General features: G+C 41.3%; 2 protein-coding genes across 2 annotated transcripts in view; both read left to right on the top strand.

Annotated features, from left to right (window-relative positions):
- The window catches only part of LOC134291783 (uncharacterized), a 320,651-nt gene that overhangs the window by 17,979 nt on the left and 282,119 nt on the right, over positions 1-20,553 (top strand). The window lies entirely within an intron of this gene.
- Positions 1,298-20,323, top strand: LOC115271096 (probable fatty acid-binding protein). The gene is made up of 2 exons (XM_062859630.1): positions 1,298-1,486; positions 19,424-20,323. The coding sequence occupies exons 1-2, from the start codon at positions 1,414-1,416 to the stop codon at positions 19,747-19,749; spliced, it is 399 nt and encodes a 132-aa protein (XP_062715614.1). The 5' UTR covers positions 1,298-1,413; the 3' UTR covers positions 19,750-20,323.

The raw sequence follows: 20,553 nt of genomic DNA, 5'->3' as shown, positions 1-20,553 counted from the left end.
GAAGTGGGTTTTCTTAGAGAAGTAAATGACTTTGTAAATTTAATGGGAAAACAAATATTTCCGTAGGGCCGACCTGCCACAAAAAAAAATTACATTTGTTTCTAACATAACCTGTCAGAAGATGCATGTTTGTTTCGAAAATAGATTGAATTTGCTTCAAATGTGACGTTCGATATGCAATTTTGTTGCCAGAACAAATTGACAATTTATTTGAGTTTACCTGAAATATTTTTTGATTTTACCATGTTTTTTTCAGCGTGAACAAATGCAAGATGGTTTCTGGCAGAGGGAGCTTTCAGTAATAACTGTGGAAGTGCTCATAGAGCACTGGGAAACAGGCTTAGTCGTAGTGCGGATGATACGCCAAGAAGAAGAAAAAGAAGAAGGTTGAATGTTTTGCTAGGAACTGCTGTGCACTGAGCCTTTCATAATGATTCGTGAGATTTTCATAAGCCCAAACTTATGAAATGGCCTTTAATTCATAATGATTAGGATGAATTTCATAAGGTTGCTCTATGACGCAGAATCGTCTTACAGCTTGGCTTTTATGCATATTTAGCAACATGTTGTCCTCAAGCGTGTGGATTGAACATGAGTTCAGTGATCCCGACGTTCATGGATCGATTCCTGTCAGCATAATTTTAAGATTTTGTTTGTCCTTTTCGTAAGTCTATCTTATGAAATTAGCCATAACAAGCAAGATCGATTCCCATAAGGTATTCTTATGGCATCCATAGAGATAAATTCTAGATTGAGTTGTAATAAGGACGAAAGTAACAAGATCGATTTCTCTTCATCGACTCTCTCTTCTTCAAATTAAAGTGACAAGATGCAAGTTTGGTTGAACTTTTTTTACGTTTGGACGCAAGATCGCATCCAACCTAGTGTTTGATAGCGAAAAAGTGCAACCTTACTTGCATCTTGTCACTTTAATTTGAAGAAGAGCGAGTCGATGAAGAGAAATCAATCATGTTACTTTCACCATTATTTCAACTCAATCTAGAACTATGACACCATAGGAAAAGGGTCCATAATAGGAGTCTGGTCCCTATATCTTGTTTTCATGCTATCTAATTTCAAGTTAGTAATGTGAAAATGTACCTGAAAATAATTTTGGCCACCCAATTTTACCAATCGCACCTTAGTGCACCGCCCGCGATTAGCGGCGAAGCTACGAAGAACACTACCGTGCCGTGGTGTGCACATGGCGCGTTTGCTGTGTGTGTTCGTGCGCTGGTCGGGCCGGCTGGGCGGGCGGCTGCCGGCGGCTTGATATAAAACCCACCCGAAGTGCACCCGAGCGGTGTATTCCAGTGTGACCGGTGGATCCCTACAGTCGTTTAGTGCGGTGCCTCGCTTTGTGTTCCTGTTAGAATTTTTTGAACGCTTTAAAACACATCTCCTTCTTCAACAATGGCAGCCTGGGTTGGAAAGAAGTACAAGATGGAGAAGTCCGAAGGATTCGATGATTACATGAAGGCTCTCGGTGAGTAGATTGTGTGTGGAATTTGCGATATTACACGAGGAATGTCTGGTGATATATGTTAACCCACATGTGATATGATGTGATGTGTGATAGCCATCGACAACCGATAATTACACAGTGCAGTCGCGTTGAATAAATTAATACCAATTACTCGAGTCAGCGGACTCCGGAGTTTGTCCGTTGATCGTAGTGGCGTGTCCAAGTCGCCGCAGTTCTTCGGCGATGACCCAACACCGGATGTGAACTTAGTGAGTGGGCTGGGACAGTATGTATGTGGTTTGGATACTTCATTTTTTCACGCCCTAACGATTCCACGAGACCAAACATACACAAAACCCCACACACCATATCGAAGCGAAAATCGTACGATATGTACGACCGGCTTGCGAGTCGATGCGTTTGCGCCAAAAAGCCGGCCGGTTTTTCTTCTGGCGGTTCTGGTTTCATTTCGCCATCCCTTTCATCCCCTTTTTATTGCATTCTTTGCTGTTACTCATCGTAGCCAGCTTCTTCAACTCTCTAGTGTGGTGTGGCGTGATTCCGATCTCCCTCTGTATAGCACATTGTTAACATTTTTATACAATCAAACACGTTTCGCGCGGCGCGATTCTGGAGAAAAGTAGAAAGCGAAAAAAGGTCAAAATTGGATAATCGTAGCATGCTATGCGCGAGATTCCGTCTTCTTCTAATTGGAATGAAATGGGAGACACACCCCGTCGCATCGTCCGATGTGTTTTGGCTTTGGGAGTTAGCGTTTCCAAAAAGAATCACCCCAAGAGCGTTTCTAAGGATTCATGGCAGTAGGCCAATGCTGGCTGCTGACGGAGGGTCATTGAACTCGATACGTGACGACGAGATAATGTTGCAAGAAGTTACTCTTATTTCCAGACACTGCTCGTGTCTGTCTAGTTGGGCTTCATTCATAAACCGAAGACTTCGTCATCCAAGCAGTCGTCCAAGTATGGCAGCTAGCTACATTACGATGTGAGTTCGTTCCATGTGTAGATAGTTGTTATCCATATCTATTTAGCTTCTGTGACACTTTTTGCCTCGCTTGCATCTACACACGCTTCCTTCTTGTACTGAACTTTCTCTCTACGTACGACACATGTATCGTCGTCGTTCGCGGCGGACGTAATTGAGCAAGTATAACAAGTCTCCGCGGCTCCTGAGGAGGGAGGGTGAAGGACGACGGGAGAATCACTGTTATGTACGTCGTAGCATCACGCGAACGGCGGCGGGAAACATTTCCAAGCAGAGGGAATAAGTTTTGCCTCGCTGTAATGCCGGACGTTATCTGGCGGACGGAGTCCGGTGTGTTACGTCGGCCGCCCGTCTGTCTTTGCAACAATTTGTTTCTAAATAGGTTGGTTGGTAGATAGATGGTGACGATAGAGGGAACGCGATGCGGAAGATCCTCGCCTAAGTGGGTCGAGCCGAGCACGTGTTTCATCGGTCTACTCTCCTCCGCCGCCGCCGATGAACAGTGAACTTTGAACTGCGGACGCCGTTGGTCGGTCGTGTTCCGTGCGCCGAACGGTCAGATGCAAATGCAAACATTCCGTCGTGTGATTTATTATCAATTTACCGAACAGTCGGCTCTTATTTACCTCATCAGTGTGGGTAGAACTGTTTGAAATTGAAGGTTTATATTGAAAATTATGGCGATCAAAGCAATCGCATTTTCATGTGCATTTATTTGATTGAAACAGTTCAATCGAAGCAGGCTGTAAATATAATAACCAAGATGAGCGACTTGGAATTATCTGCTTTTGTAAACAATCTCAAATAAATGTTGTTGGCCTACTATGATAAATAATTTTCAATCTGTAATGAACTTTTTTGAACCATCAAATCCTCAGAGTGATACATTCTTAGTCATGAGCATCATTCGTGACGTTTTTATGAACCTTTACTCCTCTTTCACATATGGGCAATGTACCGGAAAAATTGTTTATGTAATTACAGCAATAACAGATTGCCTCTCCTCCGCTGTCGAAGAGATCAATTCAAGGTCGGTCAAAATTAGATAATTTTATCGTGTTTGGGGAGTGTGTGGAAAATTTGCACCACCAGAATGAAAGCGACGCCCAAGAGTGCACAAGTTGCTAATTCCTGCATTTCAGCACCTTCTCGGAAAAGAAGCGACGCGGTTGATGGCTGCAGTCAAAACAAGCATATCATGTTGTAAGGTACATATGTGACTGATGAGCATTGAGCAAAGAAAGAATGGAAAGTTTTATAGTGAGTCATTGTCAGTGACAGCCTTTGCCTGCTGGAAATTGCTGGATAATCTAATGTCTTCTGGTACGATGGACGAAATTAGAAAACATCAAACTTATCAATTGTCACTGATGATAAACACTCACTTGATAATTTTTATCAGCGTTATCAGTGGTTAAAACCTGAACTCTTAATCACCATTTCAAGAGCAGCATAAGCCCTGTTTAGTGAAACAAAAGCATGGTTGTTTCTAGACAACCATAGCCCACAAGAAGCGTTTGTCAGAATCTAAACACTGTATGACAAAGTTCATCTGTTGTGCTGATAACGATATTTTGCACATTTTTTTTATAGTTATGGTGAATATTCCACCGAAAAATTAAACTTTGGCTAATTTGAACGTCAACAGGACACACCAATAAGAATCCTTTATCTCTAATATGTTCGGTGAGCTGAAAATGTTTTATCTTCTCGTTGTGTTTTGATGGATTAATTGCATCCTTTTTGACAGATTGGCTAACAAAATCAATCAGTAAAGCAAACCTCCATCGCATTTGGGCCGAATGTGTCGGATTCCGGGTGGTCAGACCTACCGATTTGTCGGTCGTCCGATAACGATGTTCGATACGCCTAAATCAGTGATCCTCAGGCCCATTTTTTTCAATTGCTTGTGTTGCAACACCTGGATCGATTTGGGAAACATTCAACAAGTTATTCTTGATTATTTCTGGAGTAGAACAACTTCCATAAGAAATATTGCAAGAAATTTTTCGGCAACGTAGAGAACTGGACACCACGTGCGGCCCGCGGGCCGCACTTTGGTGACCACGGGCCTAAATGGAGTGACATTGACTTTCTTAGCATCGTCACTCCCAATGTTCTTGCAGCTTCATATAGAGCTTGCTGACGTTTATTTACCTTTCTCTTTCAAACATGCAGGCGGAATAGGATTTGTTGTCATCAGGAAGGGTTTCCCGATGAAAACAAATCCTATCCCGCCTGTATGCTTGAAAGAGAGAGGTGTATAAACGTCAGCAAGCTCTATTTCTCTACTTTTTCCAGTAACTTGACTTACTTTGCACTAGCAATCGATTGAAATTAGGCTAAAGAATTTAATATGTCACCTCAATTGTTTTAAAAAATTTCACTCAAAATAATGATAAAAAATCAAATGCAAAAATCAAATGTACTGGGATATCATCACCAACTTGTTCAGGAATGGTAGGGCTTTCGACCCTATTTCCTGCACAACAGGTAAACAGGATACCTTATTTCGTGAACTTGTTGTTAACAGTGATTGTTGTGAAGATTTTCTGCCGGAAAGTTGATTTTGAACTTGTTTACTGCACCTAGTTCAGCGCCAATTCTCGGCACTAGTGCCGAACTTCCAGCAAAATCAAATGGGGAATCACTTCGGCACCCATCTTTGTGCTGCCGAAGTGCACTCATCTGCGTGTAATATTTGTTTTGAGCACTTGTGCGGATACAGAGTGAAATTTTAGCTTATTGACTGTGGATCCCGTTGCGGAAATATTGCGGGAGATGATTACCTACGGAAGTGCGTTCAGAAAATATGCAGCAAATGATATTTTGATTTGTTTTGCTGTGAGGTGCCGAGAATTGACGCGGGTGCCCAAGTAGTTCGAAATTCTACTAGAAATTTCTCCGGAAAAAATATATTGCAGAATCCCTATAAGCACGTTTCTGCAGTTCCTTAAAGGCAAGCAGATCTATAAAAATTTCATTACAAATTATTACCAACATCAAAGAAAATATTTTTTTTTCAAATTCGATCGAAACCTTTACCACGAAATTCACTGGTAGGTCTTTTAACAAGAAAACACTTCCTGAACCCTTTCATTGAAACATACACACTAAGTTTTTTTTGCTGAATCTCGGCAAACCGATTGCCGAGATTGGCACCGCTGAGTGCTCGGCAACCAGCTCGGCAAAAATTGGAAATGCCGGGACCTCGGCAATCACAGAAATGACAGCTATTGATATTTTGCCGAGATTCTCAGCAAAAATATTTGCCGTAGCTCGGCAAAATCATTTCCCAGCATAATTGGATTTGCTGAATCTCGGCATTTGATTTTGTTTTTTTTTTTTGAGAATTGCACAAATAAATAAAATTAAGAGTTCTTAACCCACATGAAAACACAATAAACAAGTTGTACTTTCGAACATTTATTTTTCATTGGTCCATAAAATTGAAATGAAAAATATACAATTTGTTGCCGAAAGCATTTACTCCTCTCGGGGTTCCTCCATTCATCAAGATTGGCTTCCGCAGAGCTGTACCGCTCCTCGAAAAACAGCTACTAATGGATGTGACTGACTGCTATTCTAGAATAAATTGAATGACGCTAATTAGCAATAATTTACTTACAGAAGGTCTTTAATTCTTACATATTTGAACTTCTTAATCGCTTGGAAATGCACTTCATGTGGATTCAGCACCACTACCACTGATCTGTTGTTTTTTTTCGCCGAAACATGGCGGCGGTAAAAGTGACAGTTGCATTGCCGAAATTCAGCAAAGGATTACATGATTGCTGATATCTCGGTTATCTCGTTTAATGATTTCGGTAAAATTCGTGTTCACCGACACGTTCAGCTAAAAATGCTGTCAGTTTTCCAATTTTTATAACAGTGTGCTGATATTTCGGTAAAATGTTTTGAACCATCTCGGCAAAAACATTTTGTTTGCTGAAATATCAGCAAAATTAGGAATTGCCGTTCGGAATCAGCAAATATTTCTGCCGAGCTCGAGAATCAGTTTTAAGTGTGTAGGTCGTATAAATAAAAAGTAGCGAACTTTACTACTTGTACATCTACTCAGAAGAGGCGTTCATAGAGTTTACAGAATCGTTAGTATGAATATAAGAAGTTTTCGAGTATGCAGTGTTTTCTTATTCCGAACATGAGCTTGAACTACATGTTTTAGTCTAGTCTTGTCTACACATACATAGTCATCACTTGAAGGAATTTTGGAAAAAGATAAATTCGACTACTTCTATCATTTTCCTGCCATTATCAATGCTTGCAGTGAATCAGTGACGCAGCCGCCAGGCCTACTGTGCATCGTCATTGAATACTAAGTTAAAACCATAGAACGGGGGGACATCTAGAGACATAGCTCGTATCAACCGCTCCGTATGGTATGCGGTGTAAAAGTTGGAAGTGACGTTGCTAAGAAAGTTAATGTCACTCCTTTTAGGCTCCTCTTCCTGGGATGGGACCGATGGCACATAGGATGTTCCCCTTATGCCCTGGCTCGAAAACCTAGATTTAAGCGCCATTGCTCGCTCTCTGAAACGGAATGAAAATATAGTGATCCCTTTCTCGGTTGTGCTAAAAAATCAAATTGTAAGTGATTGAGCGTTTATAGGCCTTAGTGATGAAAACTCCTCTGAAATGAGATTCGCAAAGCGAGGTTTTCCTGGTATTACTATCCCAGCAGAGTCCCACGTGCGATGTTTTTCGCAGTTTTTCCTACGTTTCGTTCAAAGAAAAAATCGTGGGATTTCTACCAGGATTTATCCCGAATTTTCTACTAACGTTTCTAACGCGACAAATCGTGGAAGTTGTGTAATATCTCTCAGAATTTCTCTCGGGATTCCTCTTGCGAGATTTTGCGCGATTCCTTCCAGTGTTCTTCTTGGGACTTCCTCAGGAGATCTACCTAGGATTTCTCCCAAAGTTGGTACATGAGCTATTCCTGGGGTTTCTACCAGAGTTCTTTCAAGGATTTCTTAAGAAGTTTCTCACGAATTTGCTCCCAAAATTTATTCCAAAGTTTTTTCCAGTAATTTCTCCAAGAAATTTTTGTGAGCTTCTGGAGTTCCTCCCTAGTTTTCTAAAGGAGTTTCAGCTGCAAGAATCTCGTAACAATCCCGACAGAGAAACTATTGGAAAGCTATCGCGGAGAACTAAGACAAACTTGTGGAGGAATATTGGATAATTTTGGAAGGATCTCAAAGAGGAATCCAGTGAAAAAATCTGGAAGCACTGGAAGAAACATGGGAAGGTACTCCAACAGATACTCCGTGGAAAACTCTTGCAGAATTCCTGGAAGGGACTCTGGTAGAAATCCCTAACTATTTTGGCAAACGTTCTATGTATTGTCATTGAAAATTGTAGTGGTTTGACAATTTGAGTTTGAGCTCATTTCAGCTCCGCACTCTGGATTTGTTAATAATATAAATGCTTTATAATTTTGTTTAGATTTTTTTAGTTGGTTTTGTTAACTTTTTCAACATAAAAAAAACAGCTAACCTGAAGACGAATGTAACGTGCAAAAATCATGCCAATCGGTTCATCCGTTCGTCACTTATATTGCTTCAAACAATATGAGCAAGGGTCCGTATATTCACCTCATTCCATTGATACTCACTCCTCTTTGCTGAAGCGAGTCGAGAAAGATGCCCGCAAACGGGTTGTACCGAACAAACGTGCAACCCAGCCATCACCGATGTGATGCGATGCGCCATTCGCTTCGCATTGTTATTCGTTGCTTACTACGTACGTTCGGCCTTGCGTTCGGCTCTATATTAGATTTCCGTGATTTCTAAGCAGTTCTTTTCATTTTCATTAGCTTTCAACTCTTTTCTTAACACAAATGCTTGCTAAGTGTTGTCGAGATCCTTGGAGGTTCAACAAGTTCCTTACAAATGTATTGTAAAATCACGGTTATCTAAAGCTATCAATACAGACAGGCAAACATTTGACTAATATTAATTAAATTGCATATCATACATCTGGTTTTCAGTCGGTGTCATTTAGCCTTTCTAGATTCAATTGGCCGCAACTCATTTCAGAAGCTGTATCTGAAAAGTTGATATACAGTAGTCGTTCGCTCGGTACAAACACTTTAACTGCAATATTTTTTTAACTGCAAGTCTGCTAAATGCAGCAATTTTTAAGTTATCACACCGCCAATCCGTCAAAATAAAACGTCAACAACGATGCGATGTTTTTCGCATGCACTTTTGATACAATGCGATGTATTCCAACTGCCAATTTCGATAGCTACAACAACTGGCAGACGTCAACTAACTGTCAGTTGCTGCAGAATGCAGCCAATGTGCATTCGGAAAACATCGCATTGCAACACAACTGCATGTAAAAACATCGCATCACTGATGGCATTTCATTTTGACGGATAGCGGTGCGAAAACTGCATTATTTTTTTTGCAATTAGCGGACTTGCAGTTAAAAAGCATTACAGTTGAGCGAACGACTACTGTACAGCAAAATTTAAATACATATCAAAAATTTTAATAACAATGTCATAGGTCATATTATATATCTTTCAGGCCGGAACAAATCTTATTTTCTTCTTTTGTCACTTTGTTTGTTGACTCGTCAAGGGGGGGATGATAAATAATAAATGTATTATATGAAAAATTACCCAAACAATTGGGCAAAATCGTCAAACTCATCGGATTTGTTAAGAAATTTTCTCGAAAACTTTTATTTCACTTTAAAATTATTAAATTTTCTAAATAATTTATTTGTGTCCCCCCTCACAAAGTCGAATTCCGACAAAAAATTTCCGAGGGGGGGGGGGGGTGACATAAGAGAAAATCGAAATTTGTGTCAGCCTTATTATATTTATATCAGTTGAAGAAGTTTGCGGGCATAAATATCCACCTAAATTTGTACTAAAACTAGCCCTAACTAGTTACACAAAAGGTAACCGTGGTATGTTTTTTGTCGGGAATTTGTAACAATTTCATATGAAAATTGTTTCAATGTTTCAATTATGTTGCTTTTTGTTCTGAAACACTTCCAGGGTTGCTCCATCTAGATGGGTATAACGCTTGTGTGATCCACACCTTACGAGTGAGAGGTGATAATTGACGATGATCTTGCAACATAGTCCTAAACAAAGGTTGGATTTAAACAGTTATGTACAGTAACAAATGTTTCTGACATTTTAAACTCCTTGGACAAAAATTTAAAATAAAAATCAGGTTGGTTTCTAGAAACAAGTTTAGAGAAGCTTCATAAACAATATGGATAGCCCTCAAGATGGTCCAATAGCCAGACCGAAACGTCGGCGATGGTTACTAATTAGTCAATGTAAACTGTTAGAAGCAAGCCGCTCGCTGAAATTTTCCAGATAAACGATTAGGAGAGTTTTGCGACTATTGCTGAAACTAGTAACGCAGGCTTTCAAGTGAAGGTTTCTGGTTCAATACAGTGACATCTCGTAACCTCACTTTTAACCATTTCAGTGGCCCCAAAACTTGCAATTGTAGAGAATTTATGATCCAAATCAAAATGGAAATTGGGCAAAATAACTGTTCTTGTCATTTACTACTAATTACAAGCTAATTTGTCCAAAATTTCGTCAACAAGTATAAGAAGAGGTAGATTTGAGTTTAGGTAAACGCCCCTGGATCTGAATTTATCAAGCTTAGATCATAGCAATCGTAAATAAAATTAACACAAGGAACCAATTTGATACTGATCAGGTCTATTAGGCATCTTTAATGTAAAAGTGTTAGTGATCTTCTAGTCTTAAGAAAAAAAAAAGAAAAACGGCGCCAGCTACGTCAGAATGCTGGTCAATGATGGATGCTGATTAGTATGGGACAAACATCAAATTCTCGCTCCAGTCGACTTTTTTGATTCCATTTAGGTTCCATACGAACTGTGCAAGGTTTCAGCGCAATCGGTGAAACTATAATTTAGCGCAAGCGGTTCAAAGTTTTCATAGGATTTACTATGGGAAAAGTTACACTTTCAAACAAAAAATCCCAGAGGTCGTCCCTTGTCTCCTTAATTCAAATCGATCAATGCTTCTTGTAGAAAAATCATTTATGAAACTTTTCTTCGAAGACGGCAAAACGATTGGATGCTTGTGGAAAAAGTTATTGATTTATTACCGATTAGTGATCCAACGAACGACTTTTTGTTTTGTTTTATCAGCAGCACTGCTGCTGCCGTTGTTGCATGGGGTGGCGGGAGGCATCACCACCCCCAGAAACAGCAGCAGCCAAGGCAGCAGCTACAGTGCTGCTAATAAAACAAAACAAAAAGCCGTTCGTTGGATCACTAATCGGTAATAAATCAATAACTTTTTCCAGAAGCATCCAATCGTTTTGCGGTATTCGAAGAAAAGTTTCATAAATAATTTTTCTACAAGAAGCATTGATCGATTTGAATTAAGGAGACAAGGGACGACCTCTGGGATTTTTTGTTTGAAAGTGTAACTTTTCCCATAGTAAATCCTATGAAAACTTTGAACCGCTTGCGCTAAATTATAGTTTCACCGATTGCGCTGAAATTTTGTACAGTTAATACGGGACCTAAATGGGATCTAAAAAGTCGACTGGAGCGAGGATTTATTTTTTCCATACAAGCGTGTCCCATACTAATGCTGATGCAATAGATCGCCCACGACAGCCCATAGATACAATAGACGTTCACTCGGCTCAAACGCTTCAACTGCAAAGCTTTTTAACTGGCAGTCCGCTAAGTGCAACAGTTTTGCAAAGTTATTGCACCGCTATCCGTCAAAATTAAACGTCAACAGCAATGTGATGTTGTTGGTTCGCATGCACTTTGGCTTTTATATTTTGCAGCAGCTAACTGACAGTTCTTTGACGTCTGTCAGTTGTTTAAATTAAGCAGCATCCATTTATTACGTAACGCTAAAATCGACATTTTTCGACCCCCCCTCCCCCCTCCGTAACGCTTTTTTGTATGAAAACCCTAAAATTTTTGTATACAGAATCAGGATGCACGCCTCCTACTCGGAGAATACATACAGAAGAATTACCAAATTAGGCGGCGTTTAACCCCCATTAGCACCCACACAGCCTCGTCGTTCCACCTCCATTCGGGAACCCATTGTTAACAACACTCGAAAGTAATTATGTCCCATCATCCCCTGGTGCCTTGATGTCCTGTCGGCTCGAGGTATGCCCATTAGAGTGGGTCATCGTTTATATGGAAAAATGAAAAATTCAACGATATCTCATCAGATCAAAGCTTTTATGATCTCATTTCAGGACCCAAAGAAGTGTGCAAAATTTGGGCACGATCGGTTATGTCTACGTTTTGCGCATCGCGTTTGAAGTTTGTATGGAGTTTTACATGGGAAAACACACTTTTTTGCATTTCTCTCATAACAAGCTCGAATTTTTCTAAAACCATGTAACCGATGAAAGGAAAACATAGCCTAGGGTGTCCTGAAAATTTTTGTCGAAGACCCCGAAGTGATCTGATGCTTATGAAAAAAGTTATAGCGTTGGCATTGCTTGGCGAAACAGCATGATTTTGTTGCTATTGTTATTCCTTTACATGTAAAAACATAAACACATGCATGCGGTTCGTTGGTTATAACTATTTTCACAAGCATCGGATCGCTTTGCGGTCTTCAACAAAGTTTTTCAGGGCATCCTAGGCTATTATTCTACAGTATCGGTTAAAAAGTTTCAGACAAACTTTTTCAACTTATGACAAAAATGCAAAAAAGTACGTTTTCCCATACAAAATCCCATACAAATTTCAATTGCAATGCGCAAAGTGTAGACGCAACCGATCGTGCTCAAATTTTGCACAGATACTCAGGACCCGAAACGGAACCAAAAAAGCTTTGATCTGAGAAAACGGTTCCGATGACCCACACTAATGCCCATTCATCAACCGGATCCAACCAACCGGTCATCTATAGCAGTCGCCAGTCAGTGCCGGTGGTGTACCTCTCCATTCAACACTCATCAACACCTCCTTGGGGGCATATTTATGGAACCAACAACGCAACGTATCACTTCCCACCAGCAAGCCGGACCACAACAACACACATGTGTCACACCAACCCCAAATCGGTCGGTCTGTCGGTGCCGCCATGTACTAATTGACGGGGATTGTGCTTTCCCAGATTCATTTATCAGGGAGCCGCCGAAAACCGAAAGAACCGCGCGCGCTGACGGCTGGTGGCAGCAGCCGCGGAGGCAAAGGTTAATTCGATTAGCGACTAGTGGCCGGCTGGCCGACCAGCGACAATTCTGTGACGCACCGCCACCCAGCTATTGCCGACCGCCGCCGACGGTCCCCCCCAGACTTAATTGAATCAAGAATCCATTATAATCCAGATCGGGTGAATTCTGTGTGAGACCGGCCGGCCGGACCCGACTCGGCCCATCAAACGAGAGAAAGTCCCGGCAACAGAATTCGATTAATTTAAATTACAATTGATCAATTGTGACCCAAGTCGCCGCCGAGGTCTGTGAAAGAGAAGCGCCGCGACAGGGGTGCCAGATTTCTTGGTAGAAGAATCTGAAGATGAACAACTGGTCTTCGAATGCCTAAACTGTATAAATTTCCGAAGAGTTTTCAAATTCTCTGTAGAGGTTCTTCGTAAACTCACAGAAACTGTTCAAATCTGTGGATCTACGGACACTTCCGTAGATCTGGCACCGCTGCTTCTTCATCCACCATCCGTCACACTAATGCAGCGCGGGCGAGTCGCCTGACAGTCTGGCTAGCCCCACCGCACCACTTGAGCGAGCTTGGAGGAGACGTGACGTGACCGCCAGCAGCCTGGCTGGCGGCTTCATCTTTCCTACTCGTTGGGCGTAAAACCAGAAGCGACAACTAGTGCCGATTAGCATTAGCATATGCATTCACGCGTAACTAGACGCGGAAGAAGACAGCTTGCAGCAGCAGTCAGCCAGCCCTGTCGTCGCCGTCCGGTTGTTTGGTCGTTTGGTCGGTCGGTGAGGTGCATGAACTTCAATGCAAGCGTGAAGGAAGGAATCAACGCGGAGAAGACTTTCTTTTATTGCGGATTTCCGCTTCTTTCTACAGCAATTTCCATACCGGGGATCAAGCCAGTCAGTCACGGCGCAACAAGTGTCTCCTGATGATGGCGGGGTACTTGACTTGACTGACTGGAGAAAGGGTATGCGATATAGGTCAACGATATGGGTTCACCTCTTGTATACAGCAGACGTTCGATAACTGCAACAAGTGTACGTTTCAATTTCAATAACAGACGTCAAAGAACCGTCAGTTGCTGCACAACGCAACCAATGTTCATTCAAAATTCATCGCATCGCTGTTGACGTTTCGTTTTGATAGATATCGGTGCGAGAACAGAAAAACTTTTGCATTTGGCGGACTTGCAGTTAAATAGCATTGCAGTTAAAGCGTTTGCATCGAGCGAACATCTACTGTACTTACAAATCGGTGTAAAGACATGCAAACTTCACTATCTATCGTTAGATTGTGCTTAACAAATGGCAATCCACTAACAAAATCGAACCTGAGCTGCTTGTGAATTTCGACAACTGACAGATGTCAAAGCATTGTGACATGCTGCAGAATGCAGTTAATGTGCATTCGGAAAACATCGCACAGCATCAAAAAAAAATTGCGTGGAACAACATCCCATCACTGTTCACATTTTATTTTGACGGATAAAGATTACACCGAGCGTACTTATGGGTACAATACAAAAGACGTTCGATAACTGCAACATGTTTTTGCTTCACTTATCGAATGAAATTCGGTAACTGCAACGTCTGACAGACGTCAAAGAACTGTCAGCTGGTGCAAAATGCAGCCAACTTGCATTCGAAAAACATCGCATTGCAGCACAACAGTGCGCATGAAAACATCGCATCGCTGTTGACGTTTTGTTTCAGTTAAACAGCATTGCAGTTCAAGCATTTGTACCAATATCGAATTTAAGAAGTGTCGTGTATCGCGTACCCTTCCCCTTTCGGTACCACGACTGCGACACGCTACTGATTGAGCGCAGCAAAAATGCCACGTTGTTTGTATGTACTTACACACCCGATTACATAATTGATTAACCACACAACGGAGGGCCTCCTCATCTATAGATAACGGACGACTTGTTTGCTTTTGCGGTGATAGGTCCTCTCTATTTTCGGAAAGCACACGGTGTTAGGTGAACTAATCACACCGATAAGCAGCAGCTACCGGACTGATTTGTTACCCATAAGCCCATAAGGTGGCGGTTGCGCCTGTCCAGATAACGAACGGTCCTCGGTCCCGTCCGTCCGGTGAGGATTTTTACCCGATTTTTCGGGTTGGACTTTCATTCCCATGTACCCTGGGCATAGCAGCAGCGATAGATAAGGGGACCAATGGTATTATCTTTCGTTCCCACCAAACCGATTTCGGTGGAAATCTTATCGGGTTGTTGTTATAATCAGCTAAGCGCGTCGGATTACATCAACCAAAAACTCCCGGGAAGCACAACAAGTTCAAAGTGGAATGTAAGCCGGAAAGACGTTGGCCCGAAGGAGATTTTCGGGGGCTTTGCACGTGTTTGTTTCTTCGCAGTTGCGGCAGAGGAGTTGAAGATGATACCCGAGACCGATTAATACAAAGTATTCTAGGCATCGTAAATGTACCCGAATCTCTGTTACGAGTGTAGATCTAAAGGCCTTAACTCCAGCACATTTTGGATGATCTTGGACGTTGTTGCATACGCCATGAATTGTAAAAGTCTTCAATGAAACACAGAATTCGGAATCAGAATGAACTCTGCCGAAGTCGAACATGCATCCGATACTACGATACGAGTATTGATCTGGAGGCCTTAACTCCAAAAAGTTTTGAAAACGCTCGCAGATACTTGATGCTCTGGGTATTACTCTTACTCGCGTTCCATAGCAACTGTGCTCCAAATGGGATAAGTTCAAATATGTGTGCTCTTGGTGTAAGAGTACATTACACATTTCAGCAGCCAAAACTTGAAACTTCAGAATAGTTTGGATGATCTGGGACTTCGCTAAAATGTACTTGAAAGTATTATATGCATTTGATAGTCAACTCCAAACTACTGTACAGTATCCTATAGACGTCCGCTCGGTGCAAACGCTTTAACTGCAATGCCTTTTAACTGTAAGTCCGCTAAGTGCAACAATTTTGCAGTTATCGCATCGCTATCCGTCAAAATGAAATGTCAACAGCGATGCGATGTTTTTTGCATGCACTTTTGATGCAGTACGATGCTTTCCGAATGCACATTGGCTGCATTTAGCAGCAACTGACAGTTCTTTGACGTCTGTCAGTTGTTGCAGTTATCGAATTTCATTCGATAAGTGAAACGTAAACATGTTGCAGTTAGCGAACGTCTACTGTACCTCAAGATGTCCATCCGAACTTTTCCCAGTGAATTTCTACTCTACATGAACGAATTCCACAAAGATTTTTTATAGAAATTCTATCAAGTACAGTAGAAGTTCGCTCGGTGCAAACGCTTTAACTGCAATGCTTTTTAAAAGTCCGCTAAATGCAACAAAATTTGCAGTTATCGCACCGCTATTCGTCAATCATGAAATAAAATGTCAACAGCGATGCGATGTTTTTCGCATGCACTTTTGTTACAATGCGATGTTTTTCGAATGCACATTGGATGCATTCTGCAGCAACTGACAGTTATGTGACGTCTGTCAGTTGTTGCAGTTATCGTATTTCATTCGGTAAGTGAAACGTAAACATGTTGCACTTATCGAACGTCTACTGTATTTTAGAACGCCAAGATTTCCTCTGTGTAATTTCTCCAGAAATTCAATACCGATAGATTTTTCCCAGGGATTCCTCTCCGTAATCCTACTGGAAACCCTCTTCAAAATTTTCTATGAACTCCTGTTGGGATTGCTTCAGGACTGCTACTGAGATACCTCAATAAATTTCTTTTTCAGGGTGTCCCACGAATTGCTGGTGAGCTCCCAGAAGCAATGGTTGAAGATATTACAGCTGAACATGCTTGAGGAAACTCAGCAAGATTAACTGGAAAAATTCTAGTAGAAATACCTGGAGATGTATATTTCTGGGCTGTTGATTTTTTTTTTGTAGACCTAGAGGAGTCCTAGCAGTAATTTCTGGATGTATTTCTAAAGAAGTTCGTAGGGGAATCCTTGGAAGAATCATAGGAACATCAAAAGGACGAATTGATGTAAGAATCCCAGCAAAATTGTTTGAAGGATTCTTGGAGGAATCACAAAAAAGAATTCCTATAGGAATTCTTGGATGAATCCCAAGAGGATTTTTCTGGAAGAATCCTTGGGAAACTCTCTGGAACAGCCACGTGATAAATTCCAGTCGGGCTTCTCAATGAAAATTCAAGAAGATTTTTGAAATAATCATTTGGAAAATACCTGTTGAAACCACAGAAGGGACTTCTGCAGGAATTCACAGAGGATTTCCCAGCAGGCATTCCTGAATAAATTCTAGGAGAAATCCGCAAAGAAATGTCAAGAATCCATGGACAGATTTCTTAAGGTCTAAAAAAAATAACTTTTGAAGGAATCCTGGCAGGCATTTCTGGAGGAACATTCAAAGGAGTCCCTGGAGGATCTCCAAGAAGAATTCTTGGAAAAACCTGGTGGAACCTGCCTTAAATTCCACCAACAATATCTTTGAGAATCCTCTGGAAACTCTTGCAGAGATTACTCTATAGGTTACTCCGAGGGTTCCTATACAACTCCCTTCAGTGATTGTTCCAAGGAATCCTTCAGAGATTTCTCCAGGTTTCTTAAGCAAGTTCTAATCCTGAAATATTCCTTCTCCAAGAAGCATTACAGGTGAAAATGTTTGAGAAATCTGTAAGAATCATATCAGAAATTCCTGGAGAAACATCAAGAGAACTCCCTGGAGGAATTCCGGGAGGTATTTTTGGAGGAATCCCAGCAAAAATCGTTGGAACAATCTTGGATGAATCCTGAGGAAACTCGCCGGAGCAACCACATGAGGTATTACAGCCGGCATTCTCGTGGAAAATTCAAGAAGAATTTTTGGAATGATAGTTCGAAAAATCCCTGTAAATGTCACAAAAGGAACTTCTTACAGGAATCCCAGCGGGCATTTCTATGGAGGAATTCCTATAAAAAATCATGAAGAAATTCTGGGAGACATTCGCGAAGTAATGTCAAAAAGAATTCTTAGAGAAATCCATGGAGAGATCTCTTGAGGTCTGACAAGAAGAATTTCTGGATAAATACTAGCAGGCATTCCTGGAGGAATTAAAAAAGCAATATCTGAACGAATCATACGAATGAGTTACTAAAGGGAGTTCAAATGGACTCCCTGGAGAAGTTTCATGAAGAATTCTTGGAGAAAACTTTGGCGAAACTTTTTTAACATTCTTCCAAGAATGCCTATTGAGAATCCTCTGGAGGCTCTTGCTTGGATTGCTCCACACGTTTCTACAAGGATTCCTATAAGAATTCTTCCAGTGATTGTTCCAAGGAATCCTCCAGAAATTTCTCCAAGGATTTCTTTAAGAAGTTCTCTTAATGATCGATTTTCTTTCCTTTTAGAATTCTTTGTGAACTTTCATCGGGAATTCCCTGTTTCTAGAACCAGCCTCGGGCTGAAAATCTCTTTGGTAAACATACGTAATCTTTACCGTAATTCTTTGTGATTTTTTTTTCCCTGCAGGAATTTCTCTAGGTGTTTTTTTCAACAATTGTCCCAGTTCCCTTTGAAATTGCTATAGGAGTTTCTTTGATGTTTTGTTCAGAAATTGTTCCAAAAACTCGTGCATAAACTTCTCCTGGAGTTTTTCATGAAAATCGTTCAAAATTACCTTTAGAAGAACTCTTAGAGGAACCCTTTGAGAAACTCCTGGAAATATTCCTGAGGAAACTACAAGCATCTCTTACAGGATCACATAACACGATTTCTGAAGATTCCTCTAGAAAATCTTAGGAGGTTTTTCAGAAAGATTATTGCAAAAAAAAACTCCTATTATTTCATAGAGAAATTATTTAAATGTCTTCTATTTGGAGAATTTCCAGATGGAATTCCTGAAGAAACTTACCAGGATCTTCTGAAAGAAATCCCGCTGAAATATCCGCAGGCATATCTGCAGAAACTTCGGCAAGAAATCTGCGGGACCTCCAAGAGACACATTTATGCAATAATTACTGGAGGAAAGGTAATTCTGGGAAAATCTCTAGAGCAGCTCCTGAAGGAATCGCTGCAGAAACTTTTGAGGCAATTCGCGGATGAATTCATAGAGGAGCTGTACAAGGAATTACTAAAGCAACAATTGGTGCGATTTCTGAAGCAACTCTTTCAGAAAGTCCAGCAATTCTTAAAGAAACTATTTGCAGAATTACTGAATAAACTTCTAGAAAGAATGCCGAAGAAGCTGCTGGAGGAACTCATGAAGGAAATTATACACCCATTCCTTAGGAAATTGCAGGAAGCGTTTCTGGGCCCATAACCTGATCGAATGCCCCTCCGAAATGGCACAGCTTATCGAGATTTTTTGAGAACCTGTTGTATTCTTTATGCAATCCGGTAGAACGCAGCTTTATTCACTTAACGTAATTCATTACTCTTTTGTCTGCCTGGGCATTTGTAGAATATGGGCCGATGATTCACTGTAATCAGAGCTCTGTCTGCATGTGATGCATTTTGCTCTGGAATATCAATCCGATTATAAATATGGCTGTGTTTGCCGGTTACAATATTTGCAAACATTGACTGGTCGGCAATGAAATGTGATCACCTGTCTGCCTGTCGAACGATCATCAATCGCTCTCAAAACTGACGCTGACCTACATACATTCTCCCCATATATTGCCAGCATTCCTTATCACCTTTTTTTTTTCGTTGCAAAACTGTGCAATTCCGGAACCTAGGCGATAAGCATCCCACAAAAACTCAACAACACTAATCTTATCATCTCTCTCCTCACCCTCCACACAGGTGTCGGCATGGTGCTCCGCAAGCTCGGCAACAGCATCTCGCCAACGGTCGAACTGGTCAAGGAGGGCGATGAGTACACCTTCAACACCACCTCGACCTTCAAGAACACCACCATCAAGTTCAAGCTCGGCGAGGAGTTCGAGGAGGAAACCGTCGATGGCCGCAAGGTCAAGTCGGTGTGCACCCTGGAGGGCGACAACAAGCTCGTGCACGAACAGAAGGGCGAGAAGCCAACCACCATCATCCGTGAGTTCACCGCTACCGACCTGACTGCCACCATGACCGCTGGAAATGCCAAGTGCGTCCGATACTACAAGGCCGTATAAGGTGGTGGTGCTACGCCCCCCGACACCGACGCTTATCAGATCGCCCATCCGGCGCGCCCGTTTGCCTTCTACCCCAAACATCACAAGAAAACCAACATCGGACCCCCACCCTAGTCACGGGCAACCGAACTGTCCGCACCCAGACAAAAAAAACCGTGTAACTCTCGTAATATCGTAATCGATTAGCTCGATTAGGAAAATACGACATCCCTACCGTAGACAGCTTCGCGTTGCCTTTTGCTTGACTGTACAACATCAGACCATCAGACCAGACTGACGGGGGCTGCGGAAGAATGTCACCCGACAGACGACGCAACACACAAATCAAACGGACGCACGTTTTTTTCTTCATTATTCCATTCCTAGTACGTGAAGTGAACAAATATATCTAACTTTGTTTTTTTTTTGGCTGTTTGTTTAAACTTTTTTTTTTCTACTGAAGAACCATTGTTGAACCGAAGCGGAATATCTATTTTCGGATATTATTTTTAGCGTTTAGTAGTGCATGGAGCATTTTGTATGAACGATGAATAAAGAACAGGAAAGTACATATTTTGCAAGTGTATAAAGGAAACTTTTTTCGGTTGTTTTATTTTTATTTTCACCTTACCCTTGGTTTATTTGTTACCCTACTTGGTTTTCTTTTAAATGGGCTAATTTCAAAGATGATGAACAGCGCACAACAATCTATTGCGAGTATCTTGCAACGTACAAAACTCTAGTATAATCGTAAATAAATCAATCAAACATAACCCAAATCAGTTTATTAATCCGAATTCCACGCCCACCTGGAACTTAACCCTC

Source organism: Aedes albopictus, chromosome 3 (genome assembly GCF_035046485.1).
Source record: "Aedes albopictus strain Foshan chromosome 3, AalbF5, whole genome shotgun sequence".
Lineage (NCBI taxonomy): Eukaryota > Metazoa > Arthropoda > Insecta > Diptera > Culicidae > Aedes > Aedes albopictus.
This window is presented reverse-complemented; position numbering and strand designations above follow the sequence as displayed.